We start from the raw sequence: 13,674 nt of genomic DNA, 5'->3' as shown, positions 1-13,674 counted from the left end.
CATACTTGAGTAAAAGTAAAGATACCGTAGTAAAATTTACTCTAGTAAAAGTGAAAGTCACCCAGTAAAATACTACTCGAGTATCAAAAGTAAATGTAATTGCTAAAATGTATTTAAGCATCAAAAGTAAAAGTATAAATAATTGCAAATACCTTATATTAGGCAAACCAGAAGGCACAATTGTTTTATTTACATATAGACAGGGGCATACTCCAACACCCAGATGTAATTTACAAACTAAGCATGTGTGTTTAGTGAGTCCACCAGATCAAAGGAAGTAGGGATGACCAGGGATGTTATCTTGATAAGTGTGTGAATTGAACTATTTTCCTGTCCTGCTAGGCATTCAAAATGTAATGAATACTTTTGTGTGTCAGGGAAAATGTATGGAGGAAAATGTACATCATTTTATTTTGGAATGTAGTGAAGTAAAAGTAAAAGTTGAAAAATATCTAAATAGTAAAGTAACGATACCCACAAAAACGACTTAAGTAGCACTTTAAAGTATTTGTATTTGCCAGCAGGGTAGTAGACCATTGGCAGAACTGCATATAAATGGTGTATAAATGCAATACCTTTGTATTAAGGGTTAACACTGGAAAAGGTAAATCTAGTTTCCATTCAGCTACAGTGTGATTCGAGACCCGGGAAAAGTTACGCCTGAACATTGTGGCACATTGTGGAAAAAAAACGAAGAAAAAAAGATTTACAACAGGCAAGTTTGAAAAGAAGAGAACTCCACTTAGATATTTGCCCCACAGGGTATAAAGGCATGCATATGTTGAGGTAAATAGTGTGACACTTCGAGGCACCTTGGCAAGCAGTGAGAGAGGACCAATCAATCTCAACTCTTCCCCGCTCACCGAACGACTACCCCTGCAACAGGTACATGTTTGTGCAGTTGCCATTTATGATGTGTTTATGCATGCTAGTCTGCAGAGCATTATTTAGGAGATCAGTTAACAGCATGCTGTCAGAAACTGGAAGAATTCATGCATGAGGTTTGATAACTTTCTTACTGTTACAGTAATTTGCTCGATAGAGTCAATTTAATTTAAACTGTTTTGCGGAAAGACTTAGGGTAACATTACATTTCGATTCAATTGATGAAACAATGTTGCGTCGATGATTATGTAAATTGGAGACAAGGAAGGGAAAATACCCTACATATCCTCAAACATGGTAAATAAGTATATTTATCCTATAATAAAATAATATGATCATTTTTTTGTATGGGAATGTTATTGCATATGTTATTGCATAGTTTCAATTCAGAGTTGATCTGCGTCACGCGCGAGTGGAACCTAATGGATTTTTATGCATGGGTAGTTTGTGGTTTCCAATCAGGTGGTGATTTATTTATTTTTAGCATGTCTTGGACGTTTATTTCAACGTTTGTTGAACTTCAACTTCACTAATGAAGTGTTAGATTTTTCTTGTGGTATTGGCACAATTTCCTCAAAATCACTATAAGTTCGATTGCGCGATTGCGTTGTTTTTCATACAAACAAGTGCATGTTTCCTACTCCATGCCGTTAGAGACAGATATTTTAGTATTTTTGTATGGCTTATTTGAAATAATTGTCTTCTGTATGCCTTGATAATCATTCCCAGTAGTGGAATTTCAATTCGAATGCTGAAACATAATATAATAAGCCTATAACCACAGGCTAGTCGCTTAAGTATGACACAATTTCGTGGACTGTTGTGCACCTGCGTGGATTTTTTTCAATCAAATTTGCAGTTTTTGAAGTTGGGTCTTTATTCTCGGAGAGTGCCCGCGTTAGTCGTGCGCGTGTCAGCTGTTTGTTCATCCGCACCAAACCACAATTGCTAATTCAGGGTTTCGGTCCTCGTGACCCCAAGGAGTGCACGTTTTGGTTTTTGCTCTAGCACTACACAACTTTCAAATAATCAACTAATCATCAAGCTTTGATCGTTTTAATAATTTGTGTAGTGTTACGGCAGAAAACAAAACGTGCACCCGAGGAGCGAGTTTGGGAAACGCTATAATATAGGCTATGCCACGGATCTCCAACTGGCAGCATGCCAGTTTTATTTGTCCCCACAAGTTTTCTGAGCAAAAAAATAATATATATATTTTTTTATTTTACATTTTTATTGTTGTACAAAAGACTGTAAAAACACCAGGAAATCAGATCCAAGTGATATTAATTTAAGACATCTGTAAGAAATGTTTTTTTTTGTCCATTAAAACATCAAATTGATCAGAAATACAGTATAGACATTTTAATGTTGTAAATGACTATTATAGGTGGAAATGGCAGATTTCTTTAATGGAATATCTACATTATCAGCAACCATCAGTCCTGTGTTCCAATGGCACGTGTTAGCTAATCCAAGTTTATAATTTTAAAAGGCTAATTGATCATTAGAAAACATTTTGCAATTATGTTAGCACAGCTGAAAACTGTTGTCCTGATTAAAATGCAATAAAACTGTCTTTCTTTAGACTAGTTGAGTATCTGAAGCATCAGCATTTGTGGGTTCGATTACAGGCTCAATTGGCCAGAAACAAAGACTCTTCCGTCTATTCTTGTTCTGAGAGATGAATGCTATTCCATGCGAGAAATTGCCAAGAAACTGAAGATCTCATACAATGCTGTGTACTACTCCCTTCACAGAACAGCACAAACTGTCTCTAACCATGTCACGTTCGTCATAACGAGGAGACCAAGGCGCAGCGTGATATGAATACATTCTTCTTTATAAAACGAAGAACACTAAACAAACTAACAAGACGCTATAAACAACTAGTGCTGACATGCAACTACACATAGACAATAACCCACAAAACCAAAATGGCAACCTAAATAGGATCCCCAATCAGGGACAACGGTAAACAGCTGGGTCTGATTGGGAACCAATTCAGGCCACCATAGACTTACATATACCTAGACGTACCAAAACCCCATAAAATACAAAAACCCTAGACAAGACAAAAACACACATACCACCCTCGTCACACCCTGACCTAACCAAAATAATAAAGAAAACAAAGATAACTAAGGTCAGGGCGTGACAAACCAGAATAGAAAGAGGAGTGGGAGGTCCTGGTGCACAACTGAGCAAGAGGACAAGTACATTAGAGTGTCTAGTTTGAGAAACAGATGTTACTCAGAAACAATGTTCAAGGAATCACAGCTAGTGATTCAGTGTGATTTTATGCATGAATATTGCACATTTAAATGTACTGTTTTGTGCACTCTCCTAACTACTGCATTGTCTTGTTTGTTTTGCCTCCAGGTTAGAAGATAATCAAAATAACAATAATTGACGAAGTTAACTGCAACAGTAATGCCATCCAACAAGTATTCTTCAGCCATCATGGTTGAGAGTGACAAGATGACGGCAACAGTAAGTCGTGTGGGTCTCCATTTTTATTTTACAGAGTGGCTGCAGAGCTGACTTTTCTGGACCTTTCTTCCCAACTGCTAAAGGTCCTGAAGCATGTGCTACTCGTAGAGAACAGGCTACTCTGGTGAATGGTGCTTGTTTAATAGTTACATCAAAGCTGAATCAATGTCTGCAAAATCACATAATGATAGCATTGTACATAACAGAACCGAATATAATAGCAAAGTATAATGTTACTGTAAGACAAAGAAACACCTCATTTCTAATGAGATTTTAGGATGATTGTTCTCTCCTGCGTCCACAACTCAACAGCATGCCACTAGGTCCAATTTTTGCCAGATAGCACGCCTACTGGTTCACCCACTAACACTCTCACACAAAACTGGACCATGATACACTGTGACTGAATGTTTTGGTTGGATCAGTTTTGCCCTCAGATCCCCCTTTTCCATTCAGTAGGACAATATTTCTGCCCCGTTAGTTACATTAGAAAAAAGTTACTTCCAGGCAGCCCCAGTAGCATCCTTTGCCGGTTGGGTTTTGGCCTTCACTCCTGGATTATACCATTAGTACCATGCGTATGTTTAAAAATGTTGTTATAAGGACTATCTAGATAAATCTGCATATCATTGTAATACATTACCTTCTGTGGTGTCTGTGGTAGTGTAGTGTTGGCTGTTGCTCTATCCCAGAGTGAGATAGTTCTTAACTATGATTCAGTGTGATTTATGGCTCAGAGCCCACACTAGTCTTTACGGCATCAGGGAACTCTCTCTCTCTCTCCCCATTTCTCATCCTGTTGCTTCCGGTCCTGCTCTATTGCTACAGTACAATAAACCACACAGCCACCGGAACTCCCCAACCCCCTACCTCAATCACCTAACCCCCTACCTTAATCACCTCACTCCCTACCTCAATCACCTCACCCCCTACCTCAATCACCTCACCCCCTACCTCAATCACCTCACCCCCTACCTCAATCACCTCACCCCCTACCTCAATCACCTCACCCCCTACCTCAATCACCTCACCCCCTACCTCAATCACCTAACCCCCTACCTCAATCACAAAAAAACCTACCTCAATCGCCTAACCCCCTACCTCAACTTTTGATGGAAGTCGCGACAGTACCCTCCCCCCTGACACGCGGCTCCTGCAGCGCGCGGACACCAGCCTCGAGGACGACCTGGAGGGCGAGGCGCAGGGCGATCCAGATGGAGGCGGTGGAAATCAGTCAGCAGTGGTGGATCCAAGATGTCCACCGGTACCCAGCACCTCTCCTCCGGACCGTACCCCTCCCAATCCACGAGGTACTGCAGGCCCCTCACTCGGCGTCTAGAGTCCAGGATGGAATGTACCGTGTATGCCGGGGGCCCCTCGATGTCCAGAGGGGGCGGAGGGACCTCCGGCACCTCACCTTCCTGCAGGGGACCAGCTACCACCGGCCTGAGGAGAGACATGAAACGAGGGGTTAATGCGATAGTAAGGAGGGAGCTGTAACCTATAACACACCTCGTTTATCCTCCTCAGGACTTTAAATGGCCCCACACACCGCGGCCCCAGCTTCCGGCAGTGCAGGCGGGGGGGCAGGTTTCGGGTCGAGAGCCAGACCCGGTCCACCGGTGCGAACACGGGGGCCTCACTGCGGTGGCGGTCAGTGCTCACCTTCTGCCGCCCACCAGCCCGTTTTAGCGATTCCTGGACGGCTCTCCAGGTCTCCTTTGAGCGCTGCACCCACTCCTCCACCGCAGGAGCCTCGGTCTGGCTCTGATGCCACGGTACCAGGACCGGCTGGTAGCCCAACACGCACTGGAAAGGCGACAGGTTCGTGGAGGAGTGGCGGAGTGAGTTTTGGGCCACCTCCGCCCATGGGACGTACCTCGCCCATTCTCCTGGCCGTTCCTGGCAATATGACCGCAGAAACCTACCCACATCCTGGTTCACTCTCTCCACCTGCCCATTGCACTCGGGGTGAAAACCTGAGATCAGGCTAATTGAGACCCCCAGACACTCCAAGAACGCCCTCCAAACTTGGGACGTGAACTGGGGACCCCGATCAGAAACTTTGTCCTCAGGCACCCCGTAGTGCCGGAAGACGTGGGTAAACAGGGCCTCCGCAGTCTGCAGGGTCATAGGGAGACCGGGCAACGGGAGGAGACAGCAGGACTTAGAAAACCGATCCACAACGACCAGGATCGTGGTGTTCCCCTGAGAGGGGGGAAGGTCGGTGAGGAAGTCCACCGACAGATGTGACCAAGGCCATTGTGGAACGGGGAGGGGCTGTAACTTCCGTCTAGGCAGGTGTCTAGGAGCCTTACTCTGAGCTCACACTGAACAGAAGGAGACATAAAACCTCACTTCCTTCGCTAATGTGGGCCACCAGTACTTCCCCCTAAGACCCCGCACCATCCTCTCAATTCCCGGATGACCCGAGGAGGGTAGCGTGTGAGCCCACCGGATCAATTTGTCATGAACACCAAGCGGCACGTACTTCCGGCCCGCTGGACACTGTGGTGGCGTGGGTTCTAACCGTGACGCCCGCTCAATGTCCACGTCCACCTTCCATACCACCGGTGCCACCAGACATGAGGCCGGAAGTATGGGAGTAGGATCGGTGGACCGCTCCTCGGTATGATAGAGACGGGACATCGCGTCGGCCTTAGTGTTAAGGGAACCTGGTCTATAAGAGATGGTGAACCGAAATCTGGTGAAAAACATGGCCCACCTTGCCTGGCGAGGATTCAGTCTCCTATCTGCCCGGATGTACTCCAAATTACGGTGGTCAGTCCAGATGAGGAAAGGGTGTTTAGCCCCCTCAAGCCAATGTCTCCACACCTTCAGAGCTTTTACCACAGCCAGCAACTCCCGGTCCCCCACGTCATAGTTTCGCTCCGCCGGACTGAGCTTCCTCGGGGGAAAAAGCGCAGGGGCGAAGCTTCGGTGGCGTGCTCGAGCGCTGTGATAGCATGGCTCCAACCCCAGCCTCGGTCGCGTCCACCTCCACCACGAATGTCAAAGAGGGGTCCGGATGCGCCAATACAGGAGCATCGGTAAACAGCGCTTTCAGACGACTAAACGCTCTGCCCGCCTCCGCTGACCACCACAAACGCACCCCCTCCAGCAGTGAGGTAATGGGAGCAGCCACCTGGCCAAAACCCCGGATAAACCTCCGGTAGTAATTGGCAAACCCTAAGAACCGCTGCACCTCCTTTACCGTGGTCTAAGTCGGCCAATTACGCATGGCTGCAACGCGGTCACACTCCATCACCACCCCAGATGTGGAAATGCGATACCCCAGGAAAGAAACGGCTTGTTTGGAGAACACACATGTCTCAGCCTTGACGTACAGGTCATGCTCCAACAGTCGCCCAAGTACCCTGCGCACCAGAGACACATGCGCAGGGCGCGTGTGGCGGAATAAATCATAATGTCATCGATATAACCCACCACACCCTGCCGATGCAGTTCCCTGAGAATCTCGTCTATGAAAGATTGAAAGACGGATGGAGCATTCTTCAACCCATACGGCATGACAAGGTTCTCATAATGGCCAGATGTGGTACTAAACGCAGTCTTCCACTCATCTCCCACCCGGATACGCACCAAGTTATACGTGGTCCTGAGATCCACTTTAGTGAAAAAGCATGCTCTGTGAAATGATTCCACCGCCGTAGCGATGAGAGGTAGCGGGTAACTAAACCCCACTGTGATGGAATTTAGACCTCTATAATCAATGCACGGACACAGATCTTCCTCCTTCTTCACAAAAAAGAAACTCGAGGAGATGGGTGACGTGGAGGGCCAAATGTACCCCTGTCCCAGAGATTCAGTGACATATGTCTCCATAGCCACTGCCTCCTCCTATGACAGCGGGTACACGTGACTCCTGGGAAGTGCTGCGTTTACCTGGAGGTTTATTGCACAATCCCCTCGTCGATGAGGTGGTAATTGGGTCACCTTCTTTTTACAGAAAGTGATAGCCAAATCAGCATATTCTGAGGGAATGCGCACAGTGAAAACCTGGTCTGGACTCACCATCGTCGTTGCACCGATTGAAACTCCTATGCACCAATCTGAACACTCCTCTGACCACCCATTTAGAGCCCCCTGTTTCCATGAAATCTGAGGATTGTGAATAGCCACCCAGGGAACCCCAGCACCACTGGAAACGCAGGAGAATCAATGAGGAAGAGACTAATCCGCTCCTTATGGACCCCCTGCGTTACCATGTCCAGTGGAACCGTGGCCTCCCTGACCAGCCCTGACCCTAACGGTTGACTATCTAGAGAGTGCACGGGGAAGGGTTGGCCTAACTGCACCAACGGAATCCCTAACCTATGAGCGAACACCAACGGAATTCCTAACCTATGAGTGAACACCAACGGAATCCCTAACCTATGAGCGAACCCTTGGTCCATAAAACTCCCAGCTGCACCTGAATCGACTAGCGCCCTATTCTGGGAAGAGGGGGAAAACTCAGGAAAAGAGATTAGTACAAACATATGACCAACAGGGAGCTCTGGGTGAGTCTGGTGCTGACTCACCTGGGGTGTCCGAGCAGTGCTCTGCCTGCCCTCTCGACTCCCAGACGAGCTCCTCAAGCACCGATCGGCAGTGTGGCCTCTCCAACCACAATTGGTGCAGGAGGAGATTCCTCCTCCGGTTACCCTAGATGCAGCACCCCCTAACTCCATGGGTGTTGGAGCGGGAGTGCTGGGGGGAAGAACAAACAGGACCCGCTCTGGACGCCCGCGAACACTAAGCAGGTTGTCCAGCTGTATTTACATGTCAATTAGTTTGTCTAGTGTGAGGGTGGCGTCCCGACAAGCTAGCTCCCTGCGGACATCCTCCCGGAGGCTACATCAGTAGTGGTCAATCAGGGCCATGACGTTCCACCCGCTCGAGCGGCAAGGTTATGAAACTCCAGCGCAAAGGCCTGTGCGCTCCTCGTCTCCTGCCTAAGGTGGAACGGCCATTCACCTGCCGCTCGACTCTCCGGTGGGTGGTCGAACACAGCCACGAATCGGCGGATGAACTCAGGTTAGTGGTTCCTCGCTGAGTCTGGACCCTCCCAGACCGCATTGGCCCACTCCAGGGCTCTGCCCGTCAGGCAGGAGATGAGGACGCTCACACTCTCCTCTCCAGAGGGAGTCGGGCGAACGGTAGCCAAGGTAAAGCTCTAGCTGGAGCAAGAATCCCTTGCACCCGGCAGCCGTTCCATCGTACTCCCTCGGGGGCGCGAGCCGAAGAGCGCTGGGTCCGGACGCCACCGGAGAAGTTGGTAGCGCAGGCTGGAGACGAAGTAGGGAGGCCGCTCCTCTCCCATCTGTCCATTCTCTCCATCTGATCCATCGCCGTCCCGATCCGGTGTAGGATGGCTGTGTGATGGAGGACCTGCTCTTCTTCCATGGATAGGAGAGGGGGTGCAGCTGCTCCTGCTGACTCCATGGCTTTCAGTGCGGGCTTCTGTCACGGATAGCTGGGAGTGGTGGGTGTGGAGTCAGGCGCAAAGAGCAATGCTTCCAATGCATACGTTTATTAAGCTGGGTCTAGCCAACAAACAGGCAAAATGACCAATAAACAGGTATGTCCCCAAAACCAGGGAAAATAACAGACAGCAAAATACGTAAGCAAAACAATTTCACCACTGACAGTGAGAATAAGCCCGCACAAAAGCAGGCGGGCCCTATAAGTTTAAATAGGCCATAAGTAACAACAAATAAGTAACAGGTGAAAACAATCAGGACAAAACTAACAGAAAAGAAAAAGAATCGGTGGCAGCTAGTAGACCAGTGACGACGAACACCGAGCGCCGCCCGAACAGGGAGAGGAGCCACCTTCGGTGGAAGTCGTGACAGTCTTGGCCTTTTTTATTTTGTTTAGAGAAAAACAAGAAATGGAGATATATATAGTGAATCATCTGAACCTCGTAAAAAAACTGGAGATATTACTTTTAGGCCATATTGCCCAGCCCTACAGCCATATATGCATTATTTAATCAATTATACAATCAATTTGACTTTGTTTTTACAAAACAACATAGTGGTAATAATTTATTTGAATGGTAAATCTCTGTTGATAAACTGGGTAAATGAAGATTTAGCCTAGGTCTATTCACAATACAGGTGAATTCATATGATTCAATAGGAGAGTGTGCATGCATTCAGTTATTGAGGGGCAGCAGGTAGCCTAGTGGTTAGTGCGTTGGGTCAGGAACTGAAAGGTTGCTAGATTGAATCCCCGAGCTGACAAGGTGAAAATGTGTCATTCTGCCCCTGAACAAGGCAGTTAACCAACTGTTCCTAGGCTGTCATTGTAAATAAGAATTTGTTCTTAACTGACTATCCTAGTTAAATAAATGTTAAATTTAAAAAATAATTGAGCTTGTTTAAACTGATTTCATGAGGCTACAGATGACAAACAGTACCTCCAATTTAAGACTTATTTTATTGGCAACTGCTAGGAGAACATATTATTTTATTGTATAACATTTGCATAGAAGAAGCGATCTCTTCTTTTATAAAAGTGTATGCTGTCTCTTAGAAAGTTATGACATCATTCACATGGCTGTGGAATCTGACATTGTGGCCATGGAATCTAGTGGAAACCAGACGGGAGGCGAGGGAGATGAAGAAGTGAATTACTTTTGGCAAGGGAGACAAAGTCAATTAATAACGTTTTTGGTGACAATCAGCTTTGAAATCAGCATATTTTGCGTTATGTTTGCATATTATCACAAAGTACTAGAGTAGTGAATTCATCTGTAAACTAGGAAGGAAATTTTGCCTTCAATTAAAGCTGAAAGATACCGGCATTGTCTTGCATTGTAAAAGTGTTCTAGCCTGTAAGGACATTGTTTTGCGAACAGTAATGAACAGTGTCAACATTTCTACATATGGTGTTGCGTTATTGAGGGTTATTCAGGGTAGCCTAGTAGTTAGAGCGTTGGACTAGTAACCGGAAGGTTGCAAGTTCAAACCCCCGAGCTGACAAGAGGTACAAATCTGTTGTCTGCCCCTGAACAGGCAGTTAACCCACTGTTCCTACGCCGTCATTGAAAATAAGTATTTGTTTTTAACTGACTTGCCTAGTTAAATAAAGGTCAAAAATTCAATTGTGTTAATTTCTGTGCAGCATGAGTGGGGAGGTAACAATGCAGCCCAGACAGCTCTAACAATGAATGAGGAAGTAGAGCAGGTACTTTGCTTCACTCCGCTGATAGACAGACTCTCAATGCCGAGAAACACATTTGACAGAAGTACTGAACGTATTTTTATTTTATTAGAAAAGTACAGTAGTTTCGGTATACCTTGGAACACTAGTGTACAGTGATACCCTGGGAAATGCCTTATGGGTTTCTACATGCTTTTACAATAGTTTTTTTAATCATTCCTGGGTCTTCCTGGCAAACTGGTTCTCAACTATGTGAATCTGTGATCCCAGATAAGAATAATATTGTTCTATAGAAAGCAGTTAAAGCACAGACATGGTATTCACAGGTGTATAGTTTATGTAGTTCCCCTTTAGGGTTTTCTGTCACGCTGTTATCTTGGTATCTTTGTGCCAAGCCAGGGATGAGAGTAACTGACATCAGCTAAGTACATTTACATGGCTAGCCAGTGCCTCATATTGTAAATGTGTCTGGAAGGTGTGTGTGCTATACTGTAGGTCAGGTATGGGTCCATTGAAAGGGAGTATCTCTCTCCAACTGAGTCCATTCCTTCCTAACCTCTCCTTTGTTTCCCGTATCTGTGTCCAACCCAGAAAGCAGATCAAGGGCTGAGGTATCAGGGAGGCAGAGATACTGAAAGGGCTCCTAGCCACCTGGTCTGAGCCCCAGCTTTTAGTTTCCACTCATACTTTGTTCTCCTTTTACAAAAGCAGGGGCTGTGGCAGAGCCTTGTCTGGGCCCCTTCAGCTTGGGCTGGGGGGGTGAAGATGTACTTTGTCAGGGAATATTTATTTTGAGGACGTTTGAGTGGGCAGAAACAGACGGATGGACGGACAGACAGATCAACCAAAGGTCTTGCTCTTTTAATCTGTCAACACACTTTTAATCTGTCAACACACTTTTAATCAATCCACACATGCATTGTCTTATGTCAGACACGGTTTTCATAGCCGTCTGCCCTGAGATGTTGCCTGAGCCTCTCCTAGCCAGATGTGGGGCTGAGAGGGAAGGAGGGGTGGAAGGGTGCAGACAGGAGGGTAGGGAGGGGCAATGGGGGTAGCAGACGAAGTGTTGACAGGTGTAGAGGGGTTTCCTGGTCTGGAAAAAGGCGTCTCTCTCAGGTCTAATCTCACTAATGAGAGAAACTCTGGCACTGACCTGCTGACCTAGCTGTCTCTCACTCTCTCTCTCTCTCACCCTCACTCTGTCTCCTCTCTTTCTCTCTCTGTCTCTGTCTCTCTCTCCCTCTCTCTCCTCTCTCTCTCTCTCTCTCTCTCACCCTCACTCTGTCTCCTCTCTTTCTGTCTGTCTGTCTCTGTCTGTCTCTCTCTCTCACCCTCACTCTTTCTCCTCTCTTTCTGTCTCTGTCTGTCTCTCTCTCTCTCGCGCGCTCTCTCTCTCTCTCTCTCTCTCTCTCTCTCTCTCTCTCTCTCTCTCTCTCTCTCTCTCTCTCTCTCTCTCTCTCTCTCATTCTCACCCTCACTCTGTCTCTCTCTCTTTCCCCCTCTCTAGTTCTCTCTCTCCACCTTTGCCCCTGTGGCCTTAATAATCCCTTTATCCACGGTGCATTGAGTGCTTTGGGGTCTATAACTGTGCTGTGTCGTGCTCTACTATGTTAAACTGTGCTGTGCGGCCCAGGTTGGCTTAGGTGTGATTTGAGCTGACACGGTTGGAGGTGCGTGAGAAAGAATCTCACTGCCTGAGTGCTGCCTGTGAGAGAGGGGTTATTATTTCTTTGTATAGCGTTTGTATTGCAGTGCTGGTTTGCTAGAGTGAGAGAGTGCACAGTGTGTGGTATGTCATTGAACTATGCTCAGCTCTACTGTGCAGCTGTGCTAGCCTGGGTTGGCTTGTGTCTTCCCCTGTGCCTGCTGGTTGGCTGTGTTAGCTTTGGCAAGTGACTGTGCCACTGGAGGACAGCTATGGTGGTAAGGGAACCGTGACTCAGACTGGCATTCCAGAGGAAGATTCCTGATATCCCACAACCGCATGCATTGTATTGTTCCCAAGGCCAAGGGCTTACGCTTCCTCAGGAGGAAGCCTGCCAATGGGGTGAAGGCCCTAACTCTCTCACCCCCAACTCCCTGGCTGTCTCCCCCTCAGAGAGTTCTACCTCTCTCTCCCTCTTCCGGCCTCAGCCCGGTGTTCAGCCTAAAGATATTGGATAGATGCTTTAACTCTGTATCTCTCTATGTTGTTATATTTTTTTTGTGGTCTTGTTTTATTTTGGTGTGTGTGTGTGTTCCTATAGCTACCTCTGCATCTATTTCACAGCTGGAACTAACATTCTTCTCCTTTACCTTTAATCAAGTCAGCAGATCCCATCACTCTCACTGTTAACACCCACCCCACACACACACACACACACACATTTATGCATACTGTACATTTTAAATGAAATAGCAAGTCTCAAATAACCACCTGCCCCTTTTAATAGCTGGGCAACGACACACATTTCAGCAAATAAACCACTGTTTCAAATAAACAGTGGGTTAATTGTTTACGAGGTTTAATGTTTTATTTGTAACATTCAATAATTCAGTAATGACTGGAAAAATGATTGCAATCAGCTTATTTTTTTGGCTCCTAACAGCTGAGAACTGCTACTGGTATGCACAAAAACAGTCAACAACTTCGGGAGTACAGAGCCCTAGAAATCGGTAGAAGTAAGCACTGTCAAAGAGGAGAATAATTATTCTCAATTAATTGTTATGTATATTTTTTTTAAATATAGTCATACTAAGACAAAGCAAATGTGACACTGTGTAAATGACAAAACATTAGTGCAGGAAATGAATAAATTGATAAAAATGCTGAAAGTGAATGCTGAAATTAAACATGAACTAGAAAATGAGCAAAGGTTGTGTGCACTAAGGAAATAAGTTGGAGGCCTGGCTCAAATAGAATCCTGTCTCTAATAAGTGCCTATTGTGTTCAGTGATTTAAGCAAATAAACACCTGGGCTATTAATTAAAGTTTTACAGTACCTTAGTTTACCACACTTTCTATTTCCCCTAAATACTTATTAGCTACAGTTCCCTAAAGGAGTGTTGTTTTAACCTATGAACTTTACTTAAGATAACAGTTTGTTTTTACTCTTAGATTCTACAGTCATCCAGGGCTTA

At 46.0% G+C, this 13,674-nt stretch overlaps 1 protein-coding gene across 4 annotated transcripts in view; it reads left to right on the top strand.

Annotated features, from left to right (window-relative positions):
* Positions 1–644: 644 nt before the first annotated feature.
* Positions 645–13,674, top strand: part of LOC115102197 (DNA (cytosine-5)-methyltransferase 3B-like) — a 75,650-nt gene continuing 62,620 nt past the window's right edge. For 3 of the 4 annotated variants that reach the window (XM_029621868.2, XM_029621867.2, XM_029621866.2), the window contains exons 1-2: positions 645–885; positions 3,268–3,378. In XM_029621868.2, the coding sequence (XP_029477728.1) occupies positions 3,319–3,378 (60 nt within the window). In that variant the 5' untranslated portion in view covers positions 645–885; positions 3,268–3,318. Of the gene's footprint in view, positions 886–914; positions 1,002–3,267; positions 3,379–13,674 lie in introns of those variants that run through there. The other variant, XM_029621865.2, reaches the window with a different exon arrangement.

Source organism: Oncorhynchus nerka, linkage group LG20, assembly GCF_034236695.1.
Source record: "Oncorhynchus nerka isolate Pitt River linkage group LG20, Oner_Uvic_2.0, whole genome shotgun sequence".
In the NCBI taxonomy this organism is placed as follows: Eukaryota; Metazoa; Chordata; class Actinopteri; order Salmoniformes; family Salmonidae; genus Oncorhynchus; species Oncorhynchus nerka.
This window is presented reverse-complemented; position numbering and strand designations above follow the sequence as displayed.